General features: G+C 44.9%; 1 protein-coding gene across 1 annotated transcript in view; it reads left to right on the plus strand.

Annotated features, from left to right (window-relative positions):
• Positions 1–2133: 2133 nt before the first annotated feature.
• Positions 2134–22780, plus strand: part of ppfia2 (PTPRF interacting protein alpha 2) — a gene marked incomplete at both ends in the record, with an annotated part of 154420 nt that continues 133773 nt past the window's right edge. The window contains one exon of the mRNA XM_080022206.1: positions 2134–2382. Within this exon, the coding sequence (XP_079878332.1) occupies positions 2134–2382 (249 nt within the window). The remainder of the gene's footprint in view (positions 2383–22780) is intronic.

Here is a 22780-nt window from a genome sequence, read left to right on the forward strand (position 1 = left end):
AGCACAAAGGCGCTCTGAAGCAGTGAAACATCCTCAACGTACTTTGCTTCCAGACATCCTAACTGCATCCTGCGTCTTTATTTAGCATGCCTATAAGGCAAGCTGAAGCGTACTTTGATTTTGCACAGCTGTGTGCGACTAGCTGAATCGTTTTCTTTCTTCTTTTATTTCCCACAACCCCCTTTAATTAACGCTCTCTCAACACATACAACCACTAACAAGTATCGAGCTAGCGTCAGGACACAAATCACCTCGGTCCGCTCAAAAGATGCCCAGCCTTGTACCAAGGCCTTCCCTGGTGGAGCGTTGGCGTGTCTGCCGTGTCCAGCCAGGCAGCGCATGGGCTCGCTCTCTCAGGTCTAAGCGATGGCGGATGGCGGCTGAATGGCCCGCTGGTGGGAGTCTGGCCGCTTGCCTGGGCCATACATGAGAGACCCCGGCCGCCGTGCCAGAGCCCCGGCGGTGAGACAGACCTGCCATTATAGCCTCTGGAGGCGACCCACTCCGGGTAGAGACGTATACCGGTCTGAGTGAAGCAAACTGGCACCGGCCAACGCTCAATATGTGTAGAGACGATTCCAGATTGAGAATAATGACAAGTGAGCATTGAGTTTGATCCGTCTGTGGCTGGCTTTAGTAGTGAATGCCTCTTATGTTTTTGACACATTCTGATTGGGTTTTTATATGGGCATAATCTGGATTAAGGATCAATTTTGTTGCAGGGGATACAACAGGTGCTGGCTGTTAATACACCATATTACGCTGAAGTGACACAATGCGCCTTTAAGTACAGATCATAGAGGCACAGACCCTGAATTATTAAGACCAGGTCAGTGACGGGCAGTGGTGCTAGTGTGCTGAACTCCCAATGGAAAACAGGAATATGACTTCAGATTAGCACTCTCGTATATAGATATGGTGTATTATGCAACCAGATCTGGGCTGGCCCATTAAGCTGCACAAGCGTGAAATCTGGGGCAGGATGCCCAGCCTCCCAAGACGTCTCCGCAGCTTTGAAACGTTGGTTTGACACCGAGCTGAGCCGAGCTCCAAGTGTTTCGGGTCCGCACGCACGCACGCACGCACGCACGCACGCACGCACGCACGCACACACACACACACACACATTATGGGAGCTTATATACTGGTTGTCGTACAGCGTTTTTGTGTGGTTAACATAATTGCAAGCATTTAGCTGCAGATGCACATACATTCATGCACACATACATCCGTCCTTGCAGTGCAAATTTCCCAGGCCTATAGGAGGTCAGTAGAGCCGGGGCATCCGAGGCCAGTAGTTATTCTCTCACTTGAGTGATTCTCCCGCTAATCTCACTAGAATACAGACCCTTCTGTATTCATGTCCTGAAACGCCAGTGACGGTACCCTAACTAAGGCAGCATACACTTAAATTTGGACTTAACCCTATGAAGTCTAAATTCAGCAGTTTCTTCAAACGCTCATTTTTTTTTTTATTTAAAGTTACCGGTAGAGATGACATTGTCAGAGGTTGTTTCATTGTAAGCTATGAAAAATTCACAGGGCAATTTCTGTTTATATCAACCTTATTATTGACCTCTAAGCAACTTAAAGGAAAATAAACAGACTTTGATCTAACTGTAGAGTGGTGCTTGGCATCCCAACTTTCCTCTTTTTAACATCTGGTGACTCTGCAGCATTTTTTTGTAAATGAATTCAGGACTGACAGGTAAGCAATAATGCATTCACAGGGCTCGACTTAAGATCCGGCCTGGTGGCCTGAAAGTATATTTGCAGCCCCCTCCAGTCAAGTTGACAGAGCCTTGCCCGGTGGGCAAGAATCCAGATCCAAGTGTGGATTATAGTTTATAATACTTCTTACCATCATTGGAACACGTATAAAATGTCTTGCATAAGAAGAAAATTCATTGGGTGCTAAAATAATATAGAACTAAATCGTCCCAGGGAAAGTGGCTTTAATGGCAGGGCCAGTGAATTTAGAAAGTTACTAGCCTGCAGAGCCCGTGAACATTTTAGGTAATTGCCTGCTTTAGTTTAACGGTTCCACTAATAACAGCGGACACAAATATCCTCTGAAATCTCTTGTGAAGATGCACAACATTTACCTTTGCCTTTTCCCATGGCAGAGCGAGGATGATGTGTGAGGTAATGCCCACCATCAGCGAGGACACGGCGCTGAGCCAGCGGGGCTCTCACAGCAGCGCCTCGGACCCGGACTCCCACTTCGAGCAGCTGATGGTCAACATGCTGGACGAGAGGGACCGGCTGCTGGACACCCTGCGGGAGACCCAGGAGAGCCTGGGCCTGGCCCAGCAGCACCTCCAGGATGTCATCTATGACCGGGACTCGCTGCAGCGCCAGCTCAGCTCCGCCCTGCCGCAGGTAAGACCCTGAGCCTCAGTGCTATTTGATGGCAGTACCATTTTTCTAAGATGGTGTCAATGGGCTTCGGTAGAATAGACCAGACATTGGGACACTCCCAGTCCGCTGTATTTCCATGATGATAAAGCTCAGCCAGCTTGAGCATTGGGCAGCACTTGAAGCTCCAGAGAGCTGGGTTCACATTTGTCTCGGGTCCTATTTGGGGCGAGTTTGCATGTTCTCCTTATTGTTTAGTTAGGTGCTCCAGTTTCCAAAGACGTGAAAGTTAGGGACCTACATTGTTCCAATGGCCTGTGAATGTGTGTGTGAGACACTGCAATGTACTGGCATCCTGTTCAGTGTGTCTTATTGCCTTTTGCCCTTCTCCTGTAGTAGAGCCCAGCCCCACCTGCTTCCCTTAGTAGGAATATATTAGTGTTGAAAATGAATTCATGAATGGCTCAATATATACTAACTTATCTCTAAACAGACCGGATGACAGGATGTGTGATATGTGAGCGATATGTGTAAATATTACACTGATCATATACAGTATTTATGCAATATATACGATATATAGCAATATAGGTGATATAATTTCTCTATAGTAATTTGTTTTAATGTAATTTTTTTTTAATTTCCCTTTGTCCGTATTTACATTATATTATATGGTTTCCCAGAAAGATTCCTCAAAAGAGTGTCTGCGAGTGACACAGGGGAAGGTTAATTCAAACACTGCACCCTGACCCCTTGAACCAAAGAACATATTTTATAGACATTATTTATAGTTTTTAGAATAAATGTATACAAGATCCTGAAAAGAAATCAGCGTTTGTGTCGAAGTGTTGCCTCTGCTGTGTACTGTGGTGCCTTTGCCTTTGTCATGAGACATCCATGTGAGATTAATAACGGCCGCCTGAAATACCATGCATAATTATGCTGCGCATTGGCTCTTGGATTCATTCATCGTTTTTCTTTGTTTTGCCTCTTAAAAGATTTAGTTTGTTCTTTTCTCAGCAACATTTGAAGCAATGTGTTAAGTAATTCCTACATTAAACGGAGATTAGCACTTTCTAAAACAGTCTGTCGGGAATTCTAGTCACTTGTTCCCACTGTCTTTTTCCAGAGGGCTCTGGAGTTTTTTTTTGTTTTTTTGTTTTTTTTGGAAGACCAAGCACGCACACCCTGTCTGTGTAAGCTTGGTGTGATCTCGCATGTATGCTTTGAAAGGGTTGGGTCTGTTGGAAAAAAATCATCAGAAAGTAAGGCCACGAAAGTGCGTTGAACATAGAGGCTGCTCTGTTCAGCTTCTGAAGCTTCTCCACTGAACTTATTTGAACCCACCCAGGACTTTCACTTTCTTTAACTTGCACTCTATAGTACATATACAGTTCTCTCTGATGCTGCATCTGCAATGGCGTATGTATATGCGGTGTGGTGATGGTGTGGTTTAAGCAGCCACACCTGACTTGGATCTAGATAATTGGGGACCCAGGACCAGAGTGGCTGCATACCTGTTGCTTGTTGGTTGGTCGAATGAGCAATAGGTAAAACCCCCATCCCCACACACACTCAGGATAGGAGCCCTTGTCATGACATGTTTCTATCTGCTCTGAGGCTAATTCCAACTGGCCCTCTCTCTACAATAAACTGGCCTCTACAACCCTGTCTTCTTTGTCTCTGTGCCGGAGGTCCGTGGCCACAGCACTTGGGTGGCACGTGGTAGGCGAAACTGCACCTGAAAAGGGACTCTCTGGCACGGGGAAGGGACACAGAGGGGCCATCCGAAGACGCCCTGGAGTCACCAACAGGTCAACGGGTGGCCCCAGCATCAACCCTCTCCCGACTGACAGCAGTAGCACCCAGGGTGTCTGGCAGAGGACCGGGGGAGGAGCAGCCACAGCAGCCACCACGTGTAACTGTCTGCAGCTAGCTCCTCCACCCAGCAGCCACCACCAGGACCATCCAGCAGCCCAGCAGCCAGGCCACCCCTCCAAGCAGTCCCCGCAACAGCCAAGTGCGGCCACGCCTTCACTAGCCAGCACAGCAGTCCGAGGCCCCAAGCTCCAGAAGGGAGGAGGGGGCAGTCTGTTTTAGCCCTGGGGGTAGGAAGCAGGTCAACCGCAGTGTTCCGGGGAACCAGGTCCCCTGGGACCAGTAAAAAGTTTTTGGCATATTTGTTGGTTTAAGGTATTAAGGAACCCTGTTTCAGAGTCTGGTGTTTTATTATTTTAAGGTGTAGGAACCCTGCGTCAAAGTCTGTCCTTTTCAGGTATAGCAACCCTGTTTCAGACTCTTTTTAGGCTTTTTTTTTTTTTGTTCTCTGCTTGGTGGATGGGGGGGGGACGGTCTAACGAGCAGCGGGTTAACGAGCAGCGGGTAAAACCGCCATCCTCACACATACTCAGGAGAGGATCCCCTGTCATGACACATCTCCATTTGCTGCTGGGCTAATTCCACCTAGCCCACTCTCTACAATAAACTCTGTGTCTACAACAACGTCATCTGTGTCTCTGTGCCAGAGGTCCCTGAACACGCCACTTAGATAGCGCATGGTTAGGATGATGAATATCTCACATCAAGAGGACAACTGTCGGTGACTGGTCTAGGTAGCATTGACAATGGTGGAGGGCGGCTCAGACAAGTGGCGCGGCCCTATGGTGACGCAGTATGTCCGAAAGCCATTAAGTCATGAATGTACCACCAGCGATGGCAATTTTTGGTCTCCCGTTCAGGAACTAGTCGAGGCTTGTTGTGAATAACTGGTTCATCTCTGTGTGCGTAGCCTCCAACTCGTGGTTACAGTATTCGGCCACAAGCTTATACTCCTGCCTGGGGCGCGGGGGGTTTGCGCTTAATCATTTTCAAAATACTGATATGCTGTGAATATGAAATAATAGCTGGGTAGTGGGGGGTTGATCACTCTAAAAACCTTCAGAAATAACACCAAAATAAGGCCTGGGCAATATGCAGTATATCTTACTTTTGATATTGTGATAACAGGCTAGATATCACAATCTCAATATTGTCATATCATCAGTTGGATGTCGTCTATGATGCTTCATTATGGTAATGTAATGCATTTTCTTAACTTTAAGCCTGTTCTAGCTTGGTCATAATATCTACATTATTGATGATTGTTTCTCAAATATTTCGGAAGTCCCATGATATTTTCATGCTCAATATCTCATCAAATTGTCAATATTGAGCCATTTGTAAAAGATTATTGTCATTCCAAAATGAAATATTGAAACAGTAGTGGATGGCGGGTTCAGGGCTGGCACATGCTTTTATTGGAGATGGGACTGATCCCATCCAATATCGCTATCGGGTGCCGATACTGATGGTATTCACTCATCGGATATCGGACTCATGTCACCGACCCACGTGCCGATTGAAATTCTATTCCATGGTCTGCCTCCTCGAGGATTCAACTCGGCAAATTATTTACCTGTAAAGCGCATACAAAGCCTGCGGGAATAGGAACTGGCAGTTGGAGTCGGGCAAACTGTCACTGATTGAAGCAGCTGTGTAGATAGCTGTGTTGGTCCTCAAAATAAGACGTGATGATTCTGACTTATATAAGCCGCCATAAAGCCACTGGGAGTTGTAGTTCCATTCGTGCAGTGCCACATGGAAACAAATCACTGGATGAGGGAAACCAAAATAATCCCATATAGGCGATTTTGTATTTTTTTTCGCGATGAGCTCTTCCATTTTGGGAGGACACACTGGGTTTTTCATTTAAAGCTTAGGAAGATAAAAATTGTCTAACAATGCAAACACACTATTTTTAACCCAACGTTACTTTGGCAATTTTGCCTACCACGCTCCACCCAAGTGGCATGTTCAGGGATCTCCGGCACAGAGACACAGAAGACGGGTTGTAGACACCAGTTTATTGTAGAGGGTGGGCTAGTTGGAATTAGCCCAGGAGCAGTAGCATGTGTCATGACACGGGCTCCTCTCCTGAGCGTGTGTGGGGATGGGGGTTTTACCCGCTGCTCTTTAGACCAACCAACGAGCAACAGGTATGCAGCCACTCTAATCCCAATCACCTAGATCCAGGTCAGGTGTGGCTGCTCAAACCACACCATCCCCACACTACAGTTACCCACAATAAAATACATTTAAATTAAAAACACACATGGCAGAGGTGGAGAGGAGTGAGCAACACAGAAAGTCGCACTCATCGTGTGGCCCCTACACTGATCATGTGGCCCCCTAGCGGTTGTGGCCCTAAACCACCGCATAGAGTGTTTATGCAGGCGGCCGGCCCTGCATTAACTGGCCCTGGGGTACAGTTCAAACCGCATCTGTAGGGTAAGAGTCCGCCATTTAATGCTGCCCCCTGAAAGTCGACGAGTCGAATCATCAGTCGAGTGAGATTCTTCAAGCACAGCAGTAGTTGTTTTTTTTGTCAGTCAGTGTGTATTACAATAACAGGATCAAATACTAGTATTCATACTGGATATTACATAAATATTTTGTCAGCGGAATCTAATTCAATTGACATTCAAGTGACAAAATTCCGAGTCGGTTAAAGCCCTACCGCTACAAGGTAGGTAGATACAGCTACGCTAGCTCTGTTATCGCTCTTTTAGGACGGTTGTCGGACAGTCGGCCCTCACGTGATGCCAGGGGGCCAAAGTGAAAAACATTTCCATTATGCAACAGTTTCGCTGGTGTCCACTCCACTGGCAGTAAGACTGTGGCAGCCGTGACGATGTTTTGGATGTCATTGCGCGATGACAACGAATGGCACCGTAACCTCCCCCCCCCCAGGCACGTATGATTAGATGTCACTCCCCCGTCTCTGCCCCCCCCCGGTGGTCCTGGCACAAACGATTCCATTAATTAATCTGACAGACTCTTATTGTGCCGTATTATATCTGCATTGTGATAATGGTTTCTGAAATAGTTTGGTAGACCTTGGTAATTATAGCGAGGCACCCAGGCGGGAGGCGGAAGAATAAATGGAAGAAGAAGAGGAGGAAGCCCCCACGGTTCTGTGTAACATGCGGCAGTGACGGTGGCACGGTGGTGCAGTGCATTGCACTGCTGCCTCGCAGCAAGAAGGGCCTGGCTTCAATTTCCACCTGGGGCGCTGTCGGCTCTGGCGGGTCATCTCCCAAATAGGAGCCTTTCTGTGTGGAGTTTGCATGTTCTCCCCGCGCTCACATGGGGTTTCCTCCACCTAACGTCAGTAAGGACCCCCACCAAAAACATGCACACATCACCATCATCTGACCAGCGATGGACACTTGGTACCAGGTCCCCAGGCCCGTCGACGAATGCTGCCCACTGCTCCTGGCTGCCCACTGCTCCTGAGGAAGGACAAGCCAGGATGGGAAAAATGCAGAGGCCACATTTCACTGGCCACCACCCATTAAGCATGTGCATGTGCATGTGTGTGTGTGTATATATATATGAATGTGTTGTAGTGCAGTCATGTGACAAATAAAGATTCTTAATTCAGATAAGAGCCACGCGCTCTGCATCTGCTTAAGAATGAACTTATTTGTTACACGGGGCAGATGCAGCCTCGTGCGCGGTGTTTTGGGAGCGTCTTTGCCATTGACGCGCCTCTCGTGGTCTACTCCATTCGGCTGTCTGAACCCGCTTGGCTGGTAGACAGTTTTGTAACACTCTCCGAAGGCTGCCTGGTTGGAATAGGTCTCACAATAGCAATGCAGTGTGGTTCTTAAGGAGGGCAATAGATAGCTTCCAGGTCTCAAATTGGCTCGTGTGTGTGCGTGTGTGTGTGTGTGTGTGTGTGGGGGGGGGGGGGGTCGTGCTAAAAGAGATAAGCCATGAGGAATCATGTTTTTTTCCCTCAACGATGGAAGTGGCCTCATTCAGGCGATAGGCAGGAGGCGAATGTGTCTTCACTGATATCGCTCGTTTCCTCTCTGAGACCTGGAGCGTAGGCCCAGCACCGACCTCCTTCCCTCTGGTTTTCCTTTCCCTCTGTCTCTGTCATCTCTCGCTCCCCCCAATTTCTTTCTCTTTCGCCTGTCACTGCCCCCCGCCCGCCCGCCCCCCCGTTTCTCGGCTTTTCCATCTCCCCATCGGAGGTCGTGGCTCTGCTACTCGTCGTGACACATTGGACTGATTGAAGTGACATCCGCCCGTCCCCGTCGTCACTCTGGGGCACCTCGGTGGCCTGCCACGCACATAACAATCCGGCAGCGCTGCCTTCCCTTTCTCCCCTCGGCATTTTGCCCCCCTCCCCCGCGCCTCTGTGTTTCATCTGCGGCGTTTGCTTTTCGGAACACAAAGAATAGCAAAGAGGCGCCTGCTGACCATGTAGCTGTATTTGTGTCAGATGCCCATTCCTGCGTGGCACGCTGAGCTGCCACCAAGTCTCCCAACAGGCATGATTTTGGTGATGGTTTGTGTGCAGCAGCGTAGGGACATGGTACAAAGCCATCCTCATCCTTGTACCTCCTATGAGATGAACTGGGCGGCCAATATAGCAAATGCTTCCTTTGCTCTCTAACATGCAGGAAAAACGGAGCCACCTCATCCGTTTTAGTCCTGCTCTCGTGACGTGCATTCAGCAGCCGAGGGCGAAGAGCTTTTACTGTAGTGCAGCTGCAGCGGCAGGCTTTGAGTCTCTGGGAGACGCGGAGGCGTCCATCCAGAGACCTGGTGTTTTCCGTGTCTTGCATATTCCAGTGTGGTTCACCCCTTTGCCTTGCTGCTATAAATCAATACCTGCTCCAATTGGTGGAAAGGCTTTGGAGACACAGGGCAACTTCCTGGCCAATGTGAACACACACATAAGTTTAACAAGGATAAGTTTGGCATTTTTCTACTCAGGTCTTATTTAAATGTTTATTCCCATCATTTCTGTTCATTGCACAACCTGCTTTGATGCTGTCCAATGGGGCAAACGTTTAAGCCTCCAGAAAATAGTTTTGGTAAACCAAAAAGTCATTATGGTCTAACACATTTTTTGTTTATTACATAACATGTTTTTTATAATATTTTGAATAAAGTAATATTACTTTTTTTTTCAAACTAGTTTTTGCAATTTCCTTAATTCATCCAAAGCAGTGATGTTGGTAACAGTAGGATGGCAGTAGGAAATGACACAGCTTCCTTTTTGTGCTTTTAGTTTGTGCTATGAACGGTTGTAAATCATAGGAACCAACATTTTAAGGCCTGGGTTGAAAAATAGCTAACCTATCCTTTTAACATTATCTGACTGAAAGATTATCTGCACATGTTTCAGGCAACCCATTGTCTTTTGACTACCATGTTGTTTGTCACAGAAAGATGTATACATTACGTTAAGTATAACAGATATAATATGTGCAATGTACAGACAACCAAAGGCTTGCATCTCTGTGTACATGCACCCTCTTCTCCTCCCTAAGCATCCCCAGTTTGGTGGCTTCTTGATGCAGGCAGGCAGCAATGTTCTGTGAAGCAAGCTGTGTGTTGCCTAATCAGAAGGCCTGCAGGGCCAGGGGAGCCTATTTTGTTTCCTCACACTGGCTGTTCATTGTTGTCAAACATGGCCTTTGCAAATGCTGCTGCCACAACTGCTCTCTGGATCAGCATCCAGTGTTTCTGGTCACTGACACTAAAGGACGAGGAATCATTGGTCCCTCTTCTGTCACTGTAAAAAAATGATTGTCCCTCTTACCTGGTGACCCCCCCAGTTATTTCTCTGGGGCACATAGAGTACAACCACAGCTGGGTCACTGTGGGCGTGTAAATCCATTCTATTGGAGACCCATAAGCGGATCCCACAGCTCCTCAGACATGGATCCCTGGTGTTTTCTCTGCCCAGCCAGACGGCAATGAGATACCAGCGCATTGATTACTCACATACCCATGTCGTGATGAAAGCTAAGATTGCGCTGGATTACTGTACAGAGCAGCCAATTGATCGTCTCAGGTTCCCCCATTCATGACTGTCAGAGAAGCTCCAGCAGAAATTGAAGGCTACGATGAAACGTTATTTTATTCCGTTTCCGTTTGAAATATGCTTTGTGCCTTCAGGGTTTACGGTGCTTCTCCTTGAGATTAGTTATCACAGTTGAAGGGAATTTATCTGAAGGGTAAGCACTATGCACACACCTCTGGCCTAATGATGCTCATTAGGGACGTGTTCATTGGCACACTGCTCCTACTCCAAACCTCATTAATCATACATGATGGAGCCATTCGTCAAAGGGTCTGGCCATGGGGCACCCCCACCCCGGTCATCCCTTCGAAACTTTGCCAATAACAATACGACTACACAGACGTGTGTAGTCATGGGACATACCATCTTGCATGCCTCCAGGGGGTAGAGCGTTGGTGGGCGGGACGGACGGCACAGCGGCGGGGGCGCAGAGATGTCAGAGGGGAGAGACGTTGATGTTTCCTGACAAGGGGCACGGTGCGGAAAAGAAATGTGACTCAGCGGTATGAGGACAAGAGGTGAAGTTTCTGCTCTTCCCTCTCATCATATTTCTACCTTCCACTGCCCCTGCTACTCCTCCACCCCTGTATTTGGACAAGAGCCCCCTTCGGGCTCAGGCAGTCAGGCGGTCAGCTGGTCTCCTCCACCAGAGCAGCACATGATTTTCTATGATTACCGTTATTGTTTGTGCCCCAGTTCACACCGCCTGCAGGCTACATTTGCGGTGGACATGAAACCGTAAGGAGCAGAGGAGACTGTAAAGATGAGCAAGGCCGGGCTTTGCCAAAGCTCCGCAGTCATGATACTATAGGCCTCTTTCCTGAAGATGGACCAGCCTCTTAGTTCAGGGTATACAGGATGAATAGTGCTTGTGGCTGTCGCAGGCCTAGCCACAAACCCCCACGTTTGGCAACACTGGGCGACATTGTATCCGAGTGATTCTCCTCACTGGAGTTTCTACAGCGGTGAAATCAGCTGATATGATTAAGTTACAAAATGACGTACAACAAAACTTCCATCAGCCACATTGAAAAATTAGATATCCTTCTTCGATGCTCTTCACGTAGCCGTGCATTTTCAGATCGATCACATCGTCTTTTTACCGCCTTTTCCTCTTCCACAGGCGCTTGTTTCCCCACACTGAAGACTGTCTTATGCCATCCTTGTTTTTAGATGCTGAATTCATCCCTAAAGCTTCTATTTCTCTCTTCTCCTACCCCCACCCAGATTGACTCAAACAGGGTCAGACCGCTGGCGGAAGCCGGTGCCCATCGAGCGTCCAAAATGGCTCTGTGACGCTTGATCAATACCCTTGAAAGGTTAGGCTCTGATTGGGGAAATGCATCCGTCCCTCTGCTAAATAGATGCCACGTTGTTACCAGTGCCCCGGCCAAGTGCTTTTGAATGTTGGTTAACCCCTGTCTGAAGGAGGTATGGACGGAGAGGGGGTGCGGACGGGGAAATCTGAGCAAAGTCTCCCGAATTGACAGGATGATGTGGAAAGATCCCCCGCGGATGTAATCATCTCTCTGATGAGCGAAGCAGTCGTGTACCGGAGCACCGTCGAGTCGGGGAGTCACAAGAACTTTTTTCCCTTTGCCGCACATTCTGACAGAAAGGCGGCGCAAAGGCATTTTTAAGGTTCCAGCTTTTATTTAATTTCTGTTTGCTTTCATATCTGTTTGTTCCCCTTTGGGACATGTGTCAGACTGGTTATTTAACAGACATAACCTACAGGCAGCGTTATTAAATAGTTTTTTTTTAATTTATTTTGAAAGTATACTTCACGAGAAAGTACTTTTATAAAAGGTTCAAAAAGTACTTAAATCCACTTGCAGTGATTGGTCCTCTTAACCTCTGCCAGCATTGGTTGTATAATTTGGCTACTTCATGAAATACATCGAAACAGATCACCAGGCTTCTGTTGGGTCAAGAAACAATTTCCCACTAACGAGACCTCTTGCTAAATGTGTTGAATGCTAAATACCCCTTGATGCCCAAACTGATACTGAGATCCCAGATCCAGGATTTTCTGCAAAACGCATCGGGTTGGATCTGCTCTGGAACCGCCCCACTTCCGGTACCAATCCGCGCAGTGGTAGCATAGGAACGCATACTGTAGTAAGATGTGCGGAAAATCTAATTGCTTCGCGGCAACCAGTGTACAATTAACGGATCACCATGATATAACCGCAATGTGGTTACTTCATGGTGATAAATGTAACTCTGGGTTAACGAGCGTTTTCCCATTTAACGAGATTTACAGACATGACTCACAGTTGCTCATGAGGATGCGAAGCGGTGGCTCCTAAGAGAACAAAAGCCACCTCTTTGTGAGTCTGTTTTGATTGCAGTATCCAAATGACACAGATGCTCAGTGGGATGTTCTACTGCAGGGATTTGTTTCAGAGAGCTGTCAAGCTGTCAACTCATGGCAATGCCAATCATTAATGAATAATTGTTGATGGTTGAGAATATGCTTACTTTTTGTGTTCAAACCTGAATTTATCGGAATACAAGTTTTCTATTATGTAAAATGTTATGAAATCACATTTTTTTTTGCAAGCAAGCAAACATAACATATTTTTTATGTGTTTAGTAAATTGTAACTTATTTACACACCATTAGGTTCCTAAAAAAGAACTCAATACAAATCAGTTAGAATAGCCTATAAATCTAGTAGCTACTGGTGTTCAAAGTCATTGTTCAATTCAAGTGCACATATCCAGTCCAAAAGAAAATGGATCATTTGTCTTTGGCAAATGACAATAAGGAAGCTGGAACACACTGAACGCTGGTGTTCTTTCCTGCGTGCGCGTGTTTGAGTACCAGCGAGTGCACGTGACGCGTGCGTTTCATTTGTGTATGACGATGGGCGGGGTTGGGTCGCAGCGGCACCGGCGGACAGAGCTCGGGCGTGACTCAGACCGCGGTGGCTCGAACGAGAGGAACTAGTCGATCTTCTTCTGATGAAACACACAATCAGATCCACAAACACAGGTTGCTTGCTGGCTTTGCCGCTGAGTTAGAGAACCGTTCCCCTGGGGAGCCGGTAAAGTGGGCAGAGCGAAATGAGGCTATGACCAGCACTTGGTGCCACATGCAGCGCTGACCTGGAAATATAATCCTCCTCTCCAGGAGCCGCTATGTCTGTTTGCTTTAGGTCCGCCATGGATTGACATTACAACGTGTCTTTTCAGGCCTGCTCTTTGCTATTCCAACGCTGGAATTGGAAGAAGTGGAAGTGGAATGACTATGGTATTTAATTCAGTTTCACAAGTCACCTCCCACGGGAGCAGCGGAAGTGGGCGAAGGACCAATGAGGCAAAGTGGGCATTGAATTAACGAAGCTACTACATCACTGAACTAACTTCTTCAGACCAGGAAGTCTGAATGTCTGCTGTATTTTTTGGACCACGCAGCTGGTTCTCATTAATGGATAGCTTTTAGCTTCTGAATGCTCCACTTGAAGGACAGAAATAGAGCATGATGTCACTCGCTGTCAGTGTGGCTGAGAATCTCCTTCAAGGACTCCACAGTGCCAGCGTGATGTACTGGCTTCCATAGGGTACACAGCACATATGGCACAGTGTTTTCTTTTCTCCTGTCATGATAATGGTCAGAATAATAAATTAATCATATCTGTAAATGTTGGCTATCAGACCAAAATTCTTCTGGGTTTGTGTCATATCTGTTCTTTTTAGTGTTGTAACGGAACGTCGTTGATACGTAATCCGTACGGGTCGCCCCCCCGCGGTTCGGCACCATGTGAACCGCGGATCAATTGCAAAATTGAACATCATAGTGAAAAACCGAAGCCCGAGCCGCAGGAGCCGGAGCTCAGCTGGAGCCCAACTTATGCCTTATAATAATTTAAAGAAAAAGTGTGCTCCGATAAAATATGATATATTACAATATTATACAATATGTCCAATTGAGAGAGCAGAACAGAGAGCGGCAGCTTGTGATTGGTGCCGGTACGCACCGCTACACGCTCCATAACAGTAGTTAACGTTATGGATACGATTTATATGTGATATCAAAGATAAGATAATAATGTTAAACGGAACATGATGCTGTGATGTGATGAGTAGAATAAGGAAAAAAGTCAGAATGGGGAAGAACGTACAGAGCGGACACAGACGTGGAGGGCGGAGGAGGAGAGACACACTTGCAGTAGATTTGAAGTTGATCCCGGCTCACTGAAAAGAGCCGGCTCTTACGGCTCCCAAGCATTTATTTTATCTATGAAATTGTATGAAATATTTTGTTTATATTTTTTCCACTACAAAAAATTACAAGTTTTAATGTGACTGGACTCAAAGTTACTTATTGAGAAACAAATGTTTTCTTGACAAATCAAGACTCGATAGGGTTAGAGTTAGTGCTGAAATACATGTTTAAATCCAACTGAATCGTGCATTGAGAGATGCAGAAGCACTGTAACTAGCTTAATTGTGAACAGATTTTCATGAAATTTAGTTTGTTACAAAAAGGTGAGAAATTTAATTAAATTAACCATTTCTGGGGGAGAATCTAATCATATTTTTTCACTCACTACCATGTTTAAAGGAAGAAGGAATCATATCTGCCCTATATTGCAGTTTCATTTAACAATTGAGTATTGAATATTCTATATATTTTTATATTTTATTAAAACATTGGACATCTGAATGTTTTTTTTATTCAAGCCCCTGGGAAAAAAGTCCTTGCTTTTAGTGTGTTACAAAATAAATGGAAACCAAAGTTATATTTGCTCCCTCAGGTTAAACTGATCCTGTGCAAATAGTACTTGAATTGAACATACTAGAGTTCACAGACCATATATTGAAATGCTTGTTGGCTACTGTATGTGAGTCAGTTGTACTCCACGTGCTACTACTGTACACTGTGAGCAGAGGTCTCCTGCTCCCTGTAGCTACCTCCAAGGCCACATGCATTCACTGAAATGAACTTCAGTTTAACAGTAGGGCTTTTTATAGCAACAACAAATGGCCTATATATTACTTTCTGCCTCCACTTAAAGCACTCCGCATTACCAGGGAGAGACTAAAATCCTTGGTTCTGGAGGTGAGCTATAAAGAGTCGCTCACACTCAAACTGTGAAGCTGATCCCTTCTGTCTGCCCATAATTGCAACGGCGTCCGCCCAAAGTGACGGCCCTTCTGTGCTGTGCCTGGATCCTTCTGCCTCCTTGCAGAGAGACCACATGCAGCCTTCTGATGGCTCAGGTATCCCACTGTAGCATATGCCTCCAACAGCACTTATCAAAGTGCGGCACTTTACTTTTTAATCTCATGCCCTTTGTTAGGTTGCCTGACTGTGGGAAGGTGGCGGTTGTGGGGGATTGGAAATGACCTATTATTGTCATTGAGTTCATGAGGTGATATATTTGCGTATTTGAACTAAGTAGGGCACAACTTTGAAATGTTTTGCACTTGATGGAATACATACCAGCGGGGAGTAGGCACTCCTTTCTTTGTCTGAAATTATGAGGTCAATCAGCACGGAGGCGTAGTCGCCCTGTGGTATGAACAGCATTGGGCAGCCTGGTAATAAGTGCCTGGCCTCCTTTAAAGATTCAGCCAAATGCCCCCACCGCTTTCTGCAGCTGCTTGTTTTGTTTACACCGCTTAGTGCACTCATCTGGTGCCAGCCCCCTGTTGCCAGTTGTTGCCTGGCCAACCTGCATCCCAGGTATGTCCAATCAAAAGACATTCTTTCAAAGACATACACGGGGTTGCATGTAATGATGAAATGAAAATGAAAATGATTAATGACAACCGGAGCTGTTGTTTACTCAATTGCTTTAATTGCTTTAAATATTGATTGATATTTCATGAATACGAGCCATTTTCCAACCCTGAATAATGTTCAATAACGTCGTTGGCATTGGGTCTAGAGCCAAGCCATTGGTTGGTTGGAGTTGGTCGCCAGGTGCTGTGCTTTGGCTGCCCACTGCTCCCAAAGTGTAAGGGTGGGTCAGTAGAGAACACATTTCCCCCTGAACAATGAGGTTATTCATCTCCTCCATACGAGATTCTTCTTCAGAACCCGAGGGCAGTGTTGTAGTAAAGACTCCTCAAGGCAAAATGGAGTCAAGGCAGGGAACAAAGCTCATAGAGTACCAGTGCCAAGTCCAAGATTTTAAAGGGCAAGTTAACCCAAAACCTATCGCGATGAAACTCAAATGTGCAACCCAACACCACTCAATGTTTATGTTGCATATAATCCTTTTATACTTCACCACTCTTAAAAAGTTATTGAGTCTTTCCGTGACCGAGTGAAGTCTGAGTCAGTCAGTCCAAGACGAGTCCTTCAAAAGGCAAACTTAAGACATGACTTGGGCACTACATCCCTGCCGGAGGGAAACTGCAGCAAACAATACCATCCAGACATTGACTCGATAGTTTGTTTCTGAATACCAGTTAAACACCTGTTCAGCCAAAATTTAGAGAGGGATTGTCAGGGATTTTATAAGTGGCTGGCAGCAGTTTTACTCATCTCTTGATAAGCTCCTCAATAAAAATCTGTTCGCATCTATCGCTAAAACATCTATCTAGGGAGGGAAAATGAAATACCCTCAACACAATAGCCTCATCAGCGTTGAGTGTGCTTCCATATAACAAGGGAATAACATAACTTCTATATAGTAATCTCTGTCAGGTCCCAGGAGGTGGAAACGTGCAGATGTGTCCATGTGTCATCCATGCCAATCCCCCCTTCATGTCAGTTCACTGAAGATGTAGGTCACGCCCCCGTCTCTCTTACTGTGTCCTCGTGTCCTCAATCCAGTCTTCTCATCAAACAAAAGTACATTTGTTGGGTGTTTATTATCATGGGTTTACTACGAGTTTGTTAAGACAGCAAAGAATAAATGTGTAGGAAGCGAAGAGGATTTCCACTGAGAGAATTATTCGTACTGCTATAAATTCAGCAATGTAATGCCATTGGTTCCAACAAATAAAGGTGCTGCCCCAGCGTCCATCCCGCAGTAGTCTGGCACCAAGAGCCCACTGTGGAGGCACGTGAATCGCAGATACGATGCTTCATGGAACTGTCCTTAAATGATAAATGTCCTCTGGGTGAGCAGGATTTTATTGAACGGGTCCTTGCAAGAGTTTATATCTCTTTATATTGGTATTCTCTCGGCTTAAGTGCACGCGCAATATAGATTGGTGTGAGCTCATTTTAATCTGCTGCCTTTGGCCCTGGCTGTGCCGGGCTTCTGAAAAAGCCTAATGCAGTCTAATTAGCATCTTGATTGGCCAATCTGAGCCTCTCCCGCGCCGTCTCTGACAGCATTCGTCATGTAATATGTCACTGAATGCATGGCTGATCACAGACCCCCTGGAGTTCTGTCAAGGAACAGCGGATGTTCCACGTCAATCCTTTTGTCCATTACTTGGTGTCTGTTATTATGTACTCTGCCTGGTCATTTTAGCTGCCTGTTGAGTCCTTTGTAGCTTTCCTGTCTTCTGTTTGCACTACAAGTTTTGAACACAATGTACTATATACCCGCTTATCAAACTCGGAGTACAATTCATCATTTGATTGATTTGGATATTGCTCAGCTGGCGGTGTGTTGTATCTCGACACCTTCTTGCATTAAATGAAGAAAAAAAACAAGAAACTATCTTTGTTAGTGTAGTCTTGACACGGCGATGAGTAGGGGTGCAACGAATCACATAACTCAGGGTTCGTCTCGTATCCGGGTTTTGAGTCACAGCTTGGCTCTTTTTTCGGATAAGCTTTCCATTGATTCTTTAAAGGACTTAAAGCAAGGAACCTTTGCCCATGATCTTAAATGAAAACAACATTCAGGATGACCAATGTTTAAATAAAATCTTAAAATGTGACCCACCGCAGTAAAACCACTATTGTCGTGCATTTCTAAAATCGCCAGGAGCAGCAAAATAAGTTGAAAACACCTTTCTAGAGAGAAATTAGATTTTTCCAGATTTGTGTTCCTTTGTGTTGTTTTTTTTAAACTCTCGATGTATTTTCAAAGCCGAGTTTGATTTATAAATAGTAGAAAAATGTTAAACTGTGGAGTTAAATATTCCTGTTATATTACATGGGGAAACATAGTTCACTTACTGAGACACTGAATAGCGCTGAAAAATGCCGATCGATCGTTTCCTTTCAAGAGACTGTCCAGGTGAAGATCATTCCTCCATATTCCATGTGATGTGAAGTCACAATGTGAAACCGTTTTGATGGAGTTCAACCTTTAAATATTACTACTTTTATAGACACGCAGAGACATTATTGTGTAGGAGGGTGATTATCTCAGATACACAGTTTGCCGCACCCTTGTCATTACCAGCTGTAGCTTTAAAAATATTTGCTTGATTTGCCCACATCACACCTTGTTTTGAAGCTCTGATTTTCCACTTTCAAAATAACATGGGGGAAAAAAAAAAAGTGAAATGGCCACCAAAAGTACCTAAAATCTGCGGTGGGTCACAAATATATTAAATATTCAATACTCAATTGTTAAATTAAAGTGCAATTTGAGGCAGGCATGATACCATCTTCCTTTAAACATGATAATGAATTTAATATGATTAGAGGCGACCCCAGTAATTGAATTTACCAGTAACCAGTATCATGTTCAATTATTCACGTTTATAACAAACCAAATTTCCCGAAAATCGGTTCAGAATTAAGTTTGTTACAGTCGATTTTTTTAGAGAGGTTTGAATCTCTCAATACACATTGTATTAATTTACTTGTGGATCTTGACCGCTCCAATATGGGGGCCGTACAAACGCATTGTGGCGACCCACCATCCCCCATCCGTATTCACGGATCATCTACATTCTGTTACACCACTAGTCATAAGTGCATCATTCACTAGTACAGACTGAATCGATTCCGATTCTCAGACAAGCAATGCCTGCCAATTCCTCTGCCCTTTCCCCAGAACCCAAAGCGCTGATAACTTGCAAGCGGTATAGTCAGTCAGCACAATCACCACTTCTGCCGCAGACTACATTGTCTACAGTGCAGGCAGGAAAGTGCAATTCAGTGGCTAGATTACATTGTCAGGTGTCCATAAGTTAGGTATTATCTGGGGCATCAGTGACTCTTCATGCTCACGTACACAGTCACAAAACCCTAATTTTTTTCATGTTCAAAGACTGTGGGTGGGTAGACATCAGACAGTGAGATGCTGTCGACAACAATTGGTTCTGTCTTAGCGTTCGTTTGCTTTTGTCTTTTACTTACAAAACAACAAATGTATGGGATGATTCACTGTTGGTGTTGGATTTTAGGGCTGTACCTGACTCACGATCTTGTCAGTCTAATTGGATTTGGCTGTTCTACGAATAATAGACTATTTGGCAGCATCACTTACGAAATAAATTACAGTTTTCTGAGTTCCAGTAAACGCGGCATCGCTTCCTGCTCGGGCTGTGCGATATTGCCAAAATATTCAATCCCAATATAGGTCATTTCATATCTCGATAATGATATAGCGCATTTTATGAACAGGTACTCCTCACTTAACGACCCGCCTGTTTAACTACCATTCAGACTTATGAGCAGCTCTCTGCCCAGTCGGAATTGTACGATGTACGAGAACTTCGGTCGTTGAAATGGCAGCGCGCCATCTCAGAATCAAGCATCTCATTGCGCATCACCCTTTCTAAGTCGGTCAGTATTCACTACACTGAGTTCGCAATCTCCAAGACTGAAATAGCGGTAAGGGGGCAAGTCCTCGCTTATCGACCAATTTGCTTAACGATCTGGTCGTAGGAACGGAACTAATTAGTCAAGTGAGGAGTACCTGTATATTCAAATCATAAGTAGTTTATATTAAAAAACACATGGTAAGACCTATTTGTGACCCGCTGCATTACGGGAAGGCACTTGTTTGGGCTCTCAGGTTCACGGGCGAGGCAAAATAAGCGAAAAAACAAATAAGCAATGTATATATCAAAATCCAACTTATTTGCAAAATTGTAGATGTCAACTTTGACTCAGTGAAACCTTGAACTATAACGTGATCGGCACACAAAGGTACTTTGGTTCAGCTCGGCAGTCACCCCCACTTTATGTTGTCTTTGCATGGTAGTAGAGGGCCAAATGTTGTAATAATCCATGAATGGTGCCATCGTGCGATTCGACATTTCAGTGAGTAATTTCCCGAAGAACACCCCCTCAAAGTTTACATTCGCTCCCACATGCGAATACGCTAAGCACCAAATGACGTCAAATATTGCTGTTGAGCATTTCTGCTACTGATTTGCGAGGTAGCACTAGAAACGGTATGAAAATATATATAGATGGTAAAATCTTTCTATTGTCTTGCGATAAATATCGTCATATCGCACAGTCCTACTTCCTGCTTTGGAGCGCTTTCAACTGGAAAGCCATGTCTGAGTCTTCTAATGTAATATCAGAGAACGAGTCCATGATTCCCCTTATTTATAATTTCTCATTGAAATGTTATCGCTGTGCATTTTAATAAGCCTAATTCTGTTTTATCCTGTTATTGTAATGCACACAGACTGACAAAAAAAAACGAAAAAAAAAATGACTGCTCGACTTGAAGAATCTCAGCCGACTGACGGGTTTCCAACTGATGATTCGACTCTTCGACTATCAGGTGGCAGCCCTAATGGATTTAGACACTTTTTTTTAATGCCTGTCAATGCTATTTTGTTCAATAATTGCACTTAATTGTGTAAAATGTATAAATTCAGAAGAAACATAATCAATCCTTCATCTTCACTGTATCTGTGAGTTTATGAAATTTGCTCATTTGGAGTATTGTTATGTGATTCACTGACACTCAAAACCTTGAGATTTTCCTATTGTATAATATATAGAAATAGAATAAGTAAATCTGAAAGCATTAAAAAATCCAGCAAATTAATTACTATTGGAAAAAATAAATTGTTGAGCTCTAATAGATGGTGTGGAAATCCAGTTCTATCATGGGCGACACTGAAATATTGTCAACTACAATTAGCAAAAACTCTCCCAAAACGTAAACATCGTCTTCCCATTTGGGCATTTAATATAGAAACCCATGTTCTCTGTGAAGTGTGTTACTGATACACCCATGTTTTACTGCAGTGTAGACGGTGAAATAATAGCATTTGTTTTGCTTATCAGTTGCAGCCATTGCAGTGGCTTATGGTGTGTTTTTTTTTTGTGGACGCCTTCGACTAACCAGCGTTTCTTAATTTGACGAGACACAGATTAGCACTGGGAAGAAGAGGGTGTCTGAAGAAAACAAAAAAAAAATGGGCCCCAGGGCTAAATTAAGACCGTAGTATCGATAAGTTCCAACGTTACCAGTACAGTTGACGGTATTGGACAAATTAAGAAAATTGATTTGTTGAGGCTCTGCACTCTCACCCCTTTCTAACTTGCAATAAGGTTAAGATCTTCATCTAAGAAGCATTTTTGCCATTATCAGAAGAGACATCTCTCCTTTCTCTCTCTGCCACTCCATCGCCGGAGATATGGAGATATGCGCGAGGGGGTCGGGGGCCTGCTCAGGGTGAGTGACAACGGTGGAGGGAATTAAACGCTCAAAAGTCTGGTTAAATTTCACCAAGGTCAACGCAGACCATGCTCGTTGCCGCAAGTGCAACCAGTCTTTTGCATGTTAGGGAGGAAACACGAGCGATCCTTAGAAACATTTAGCAAAACTGCATCACACACACAGGGAGAAATGCATCGTTTTCATCGGCCATTATAATCCCATAACGCTACATTATATTTAATTAAACTTCAAATCCAGTCAGAAATGAAACAATAGAATCAACGCGTGGGGATTTTTCTCTACTTGGCACCGATTTATGTTTCTGTTGGTGGGTGCCGGGGGGCGGACGCACGGCGAGCGCAGCTCCGATCGCCCCCTCTCCATGCATAATGTGCAGAAAATAAAGCAGTGTTAATCCTGCTCTTAATTTGTTTCAGTTTTTCTCTTAAGAAATAAAAATGAGAACCGATAAGAGTACCGTTAAATACCGGATCGATAAGCGCTATCAGTAAGAGTTAGCCTGGCATCGTCAGACTAATTCGAAAATGTGTATAAGTCTGGAACCCCTCAGTTCATTTTCGATTACGAAGGGGCGCTACCAACGGATGCAGATCAAAATGTCTCTGGACACATTTGGATAGACCTACAACCAATCAGAGCATTGGATAGACCTACAACCAATCAGAGCATTGGATAGACCTACAACCAATCAGTGCATTTGATAGACCTACAGCCAATCAGAGTTTTGGATCAGAGTCGTCCAATCAACTTTTACCAAATCCTGTCAGAAGTATCTCAAACACATCTCTCGTATCAACAAAAGTTTTTTCGGGAAAATGTACCGTCCAGTTAATTTTATACTGTTGCAATAGCAGATTCAACAGACTGTTTCACGTCAGCGGCAGCCATCTTGGTAAGGTGTGTCAACGGCTTTCCTCTGCATCGTCATCGTATCAAACCTGCCCGATATTAGATCAACGGTAGTGATTGGC

The sequence above is a fragment of the Zeus faber genome (assembly GCF_960531495.2).
Source record: "Zeus faber genome assembly, chromosome: 21".
In the NCBI taxonomy this organism is placed as follows: Eukaryota; Metazoa; Chordata; class Actinopteri; order Zeiformes; family Zeidae; genus Zeus; species Zeus faber.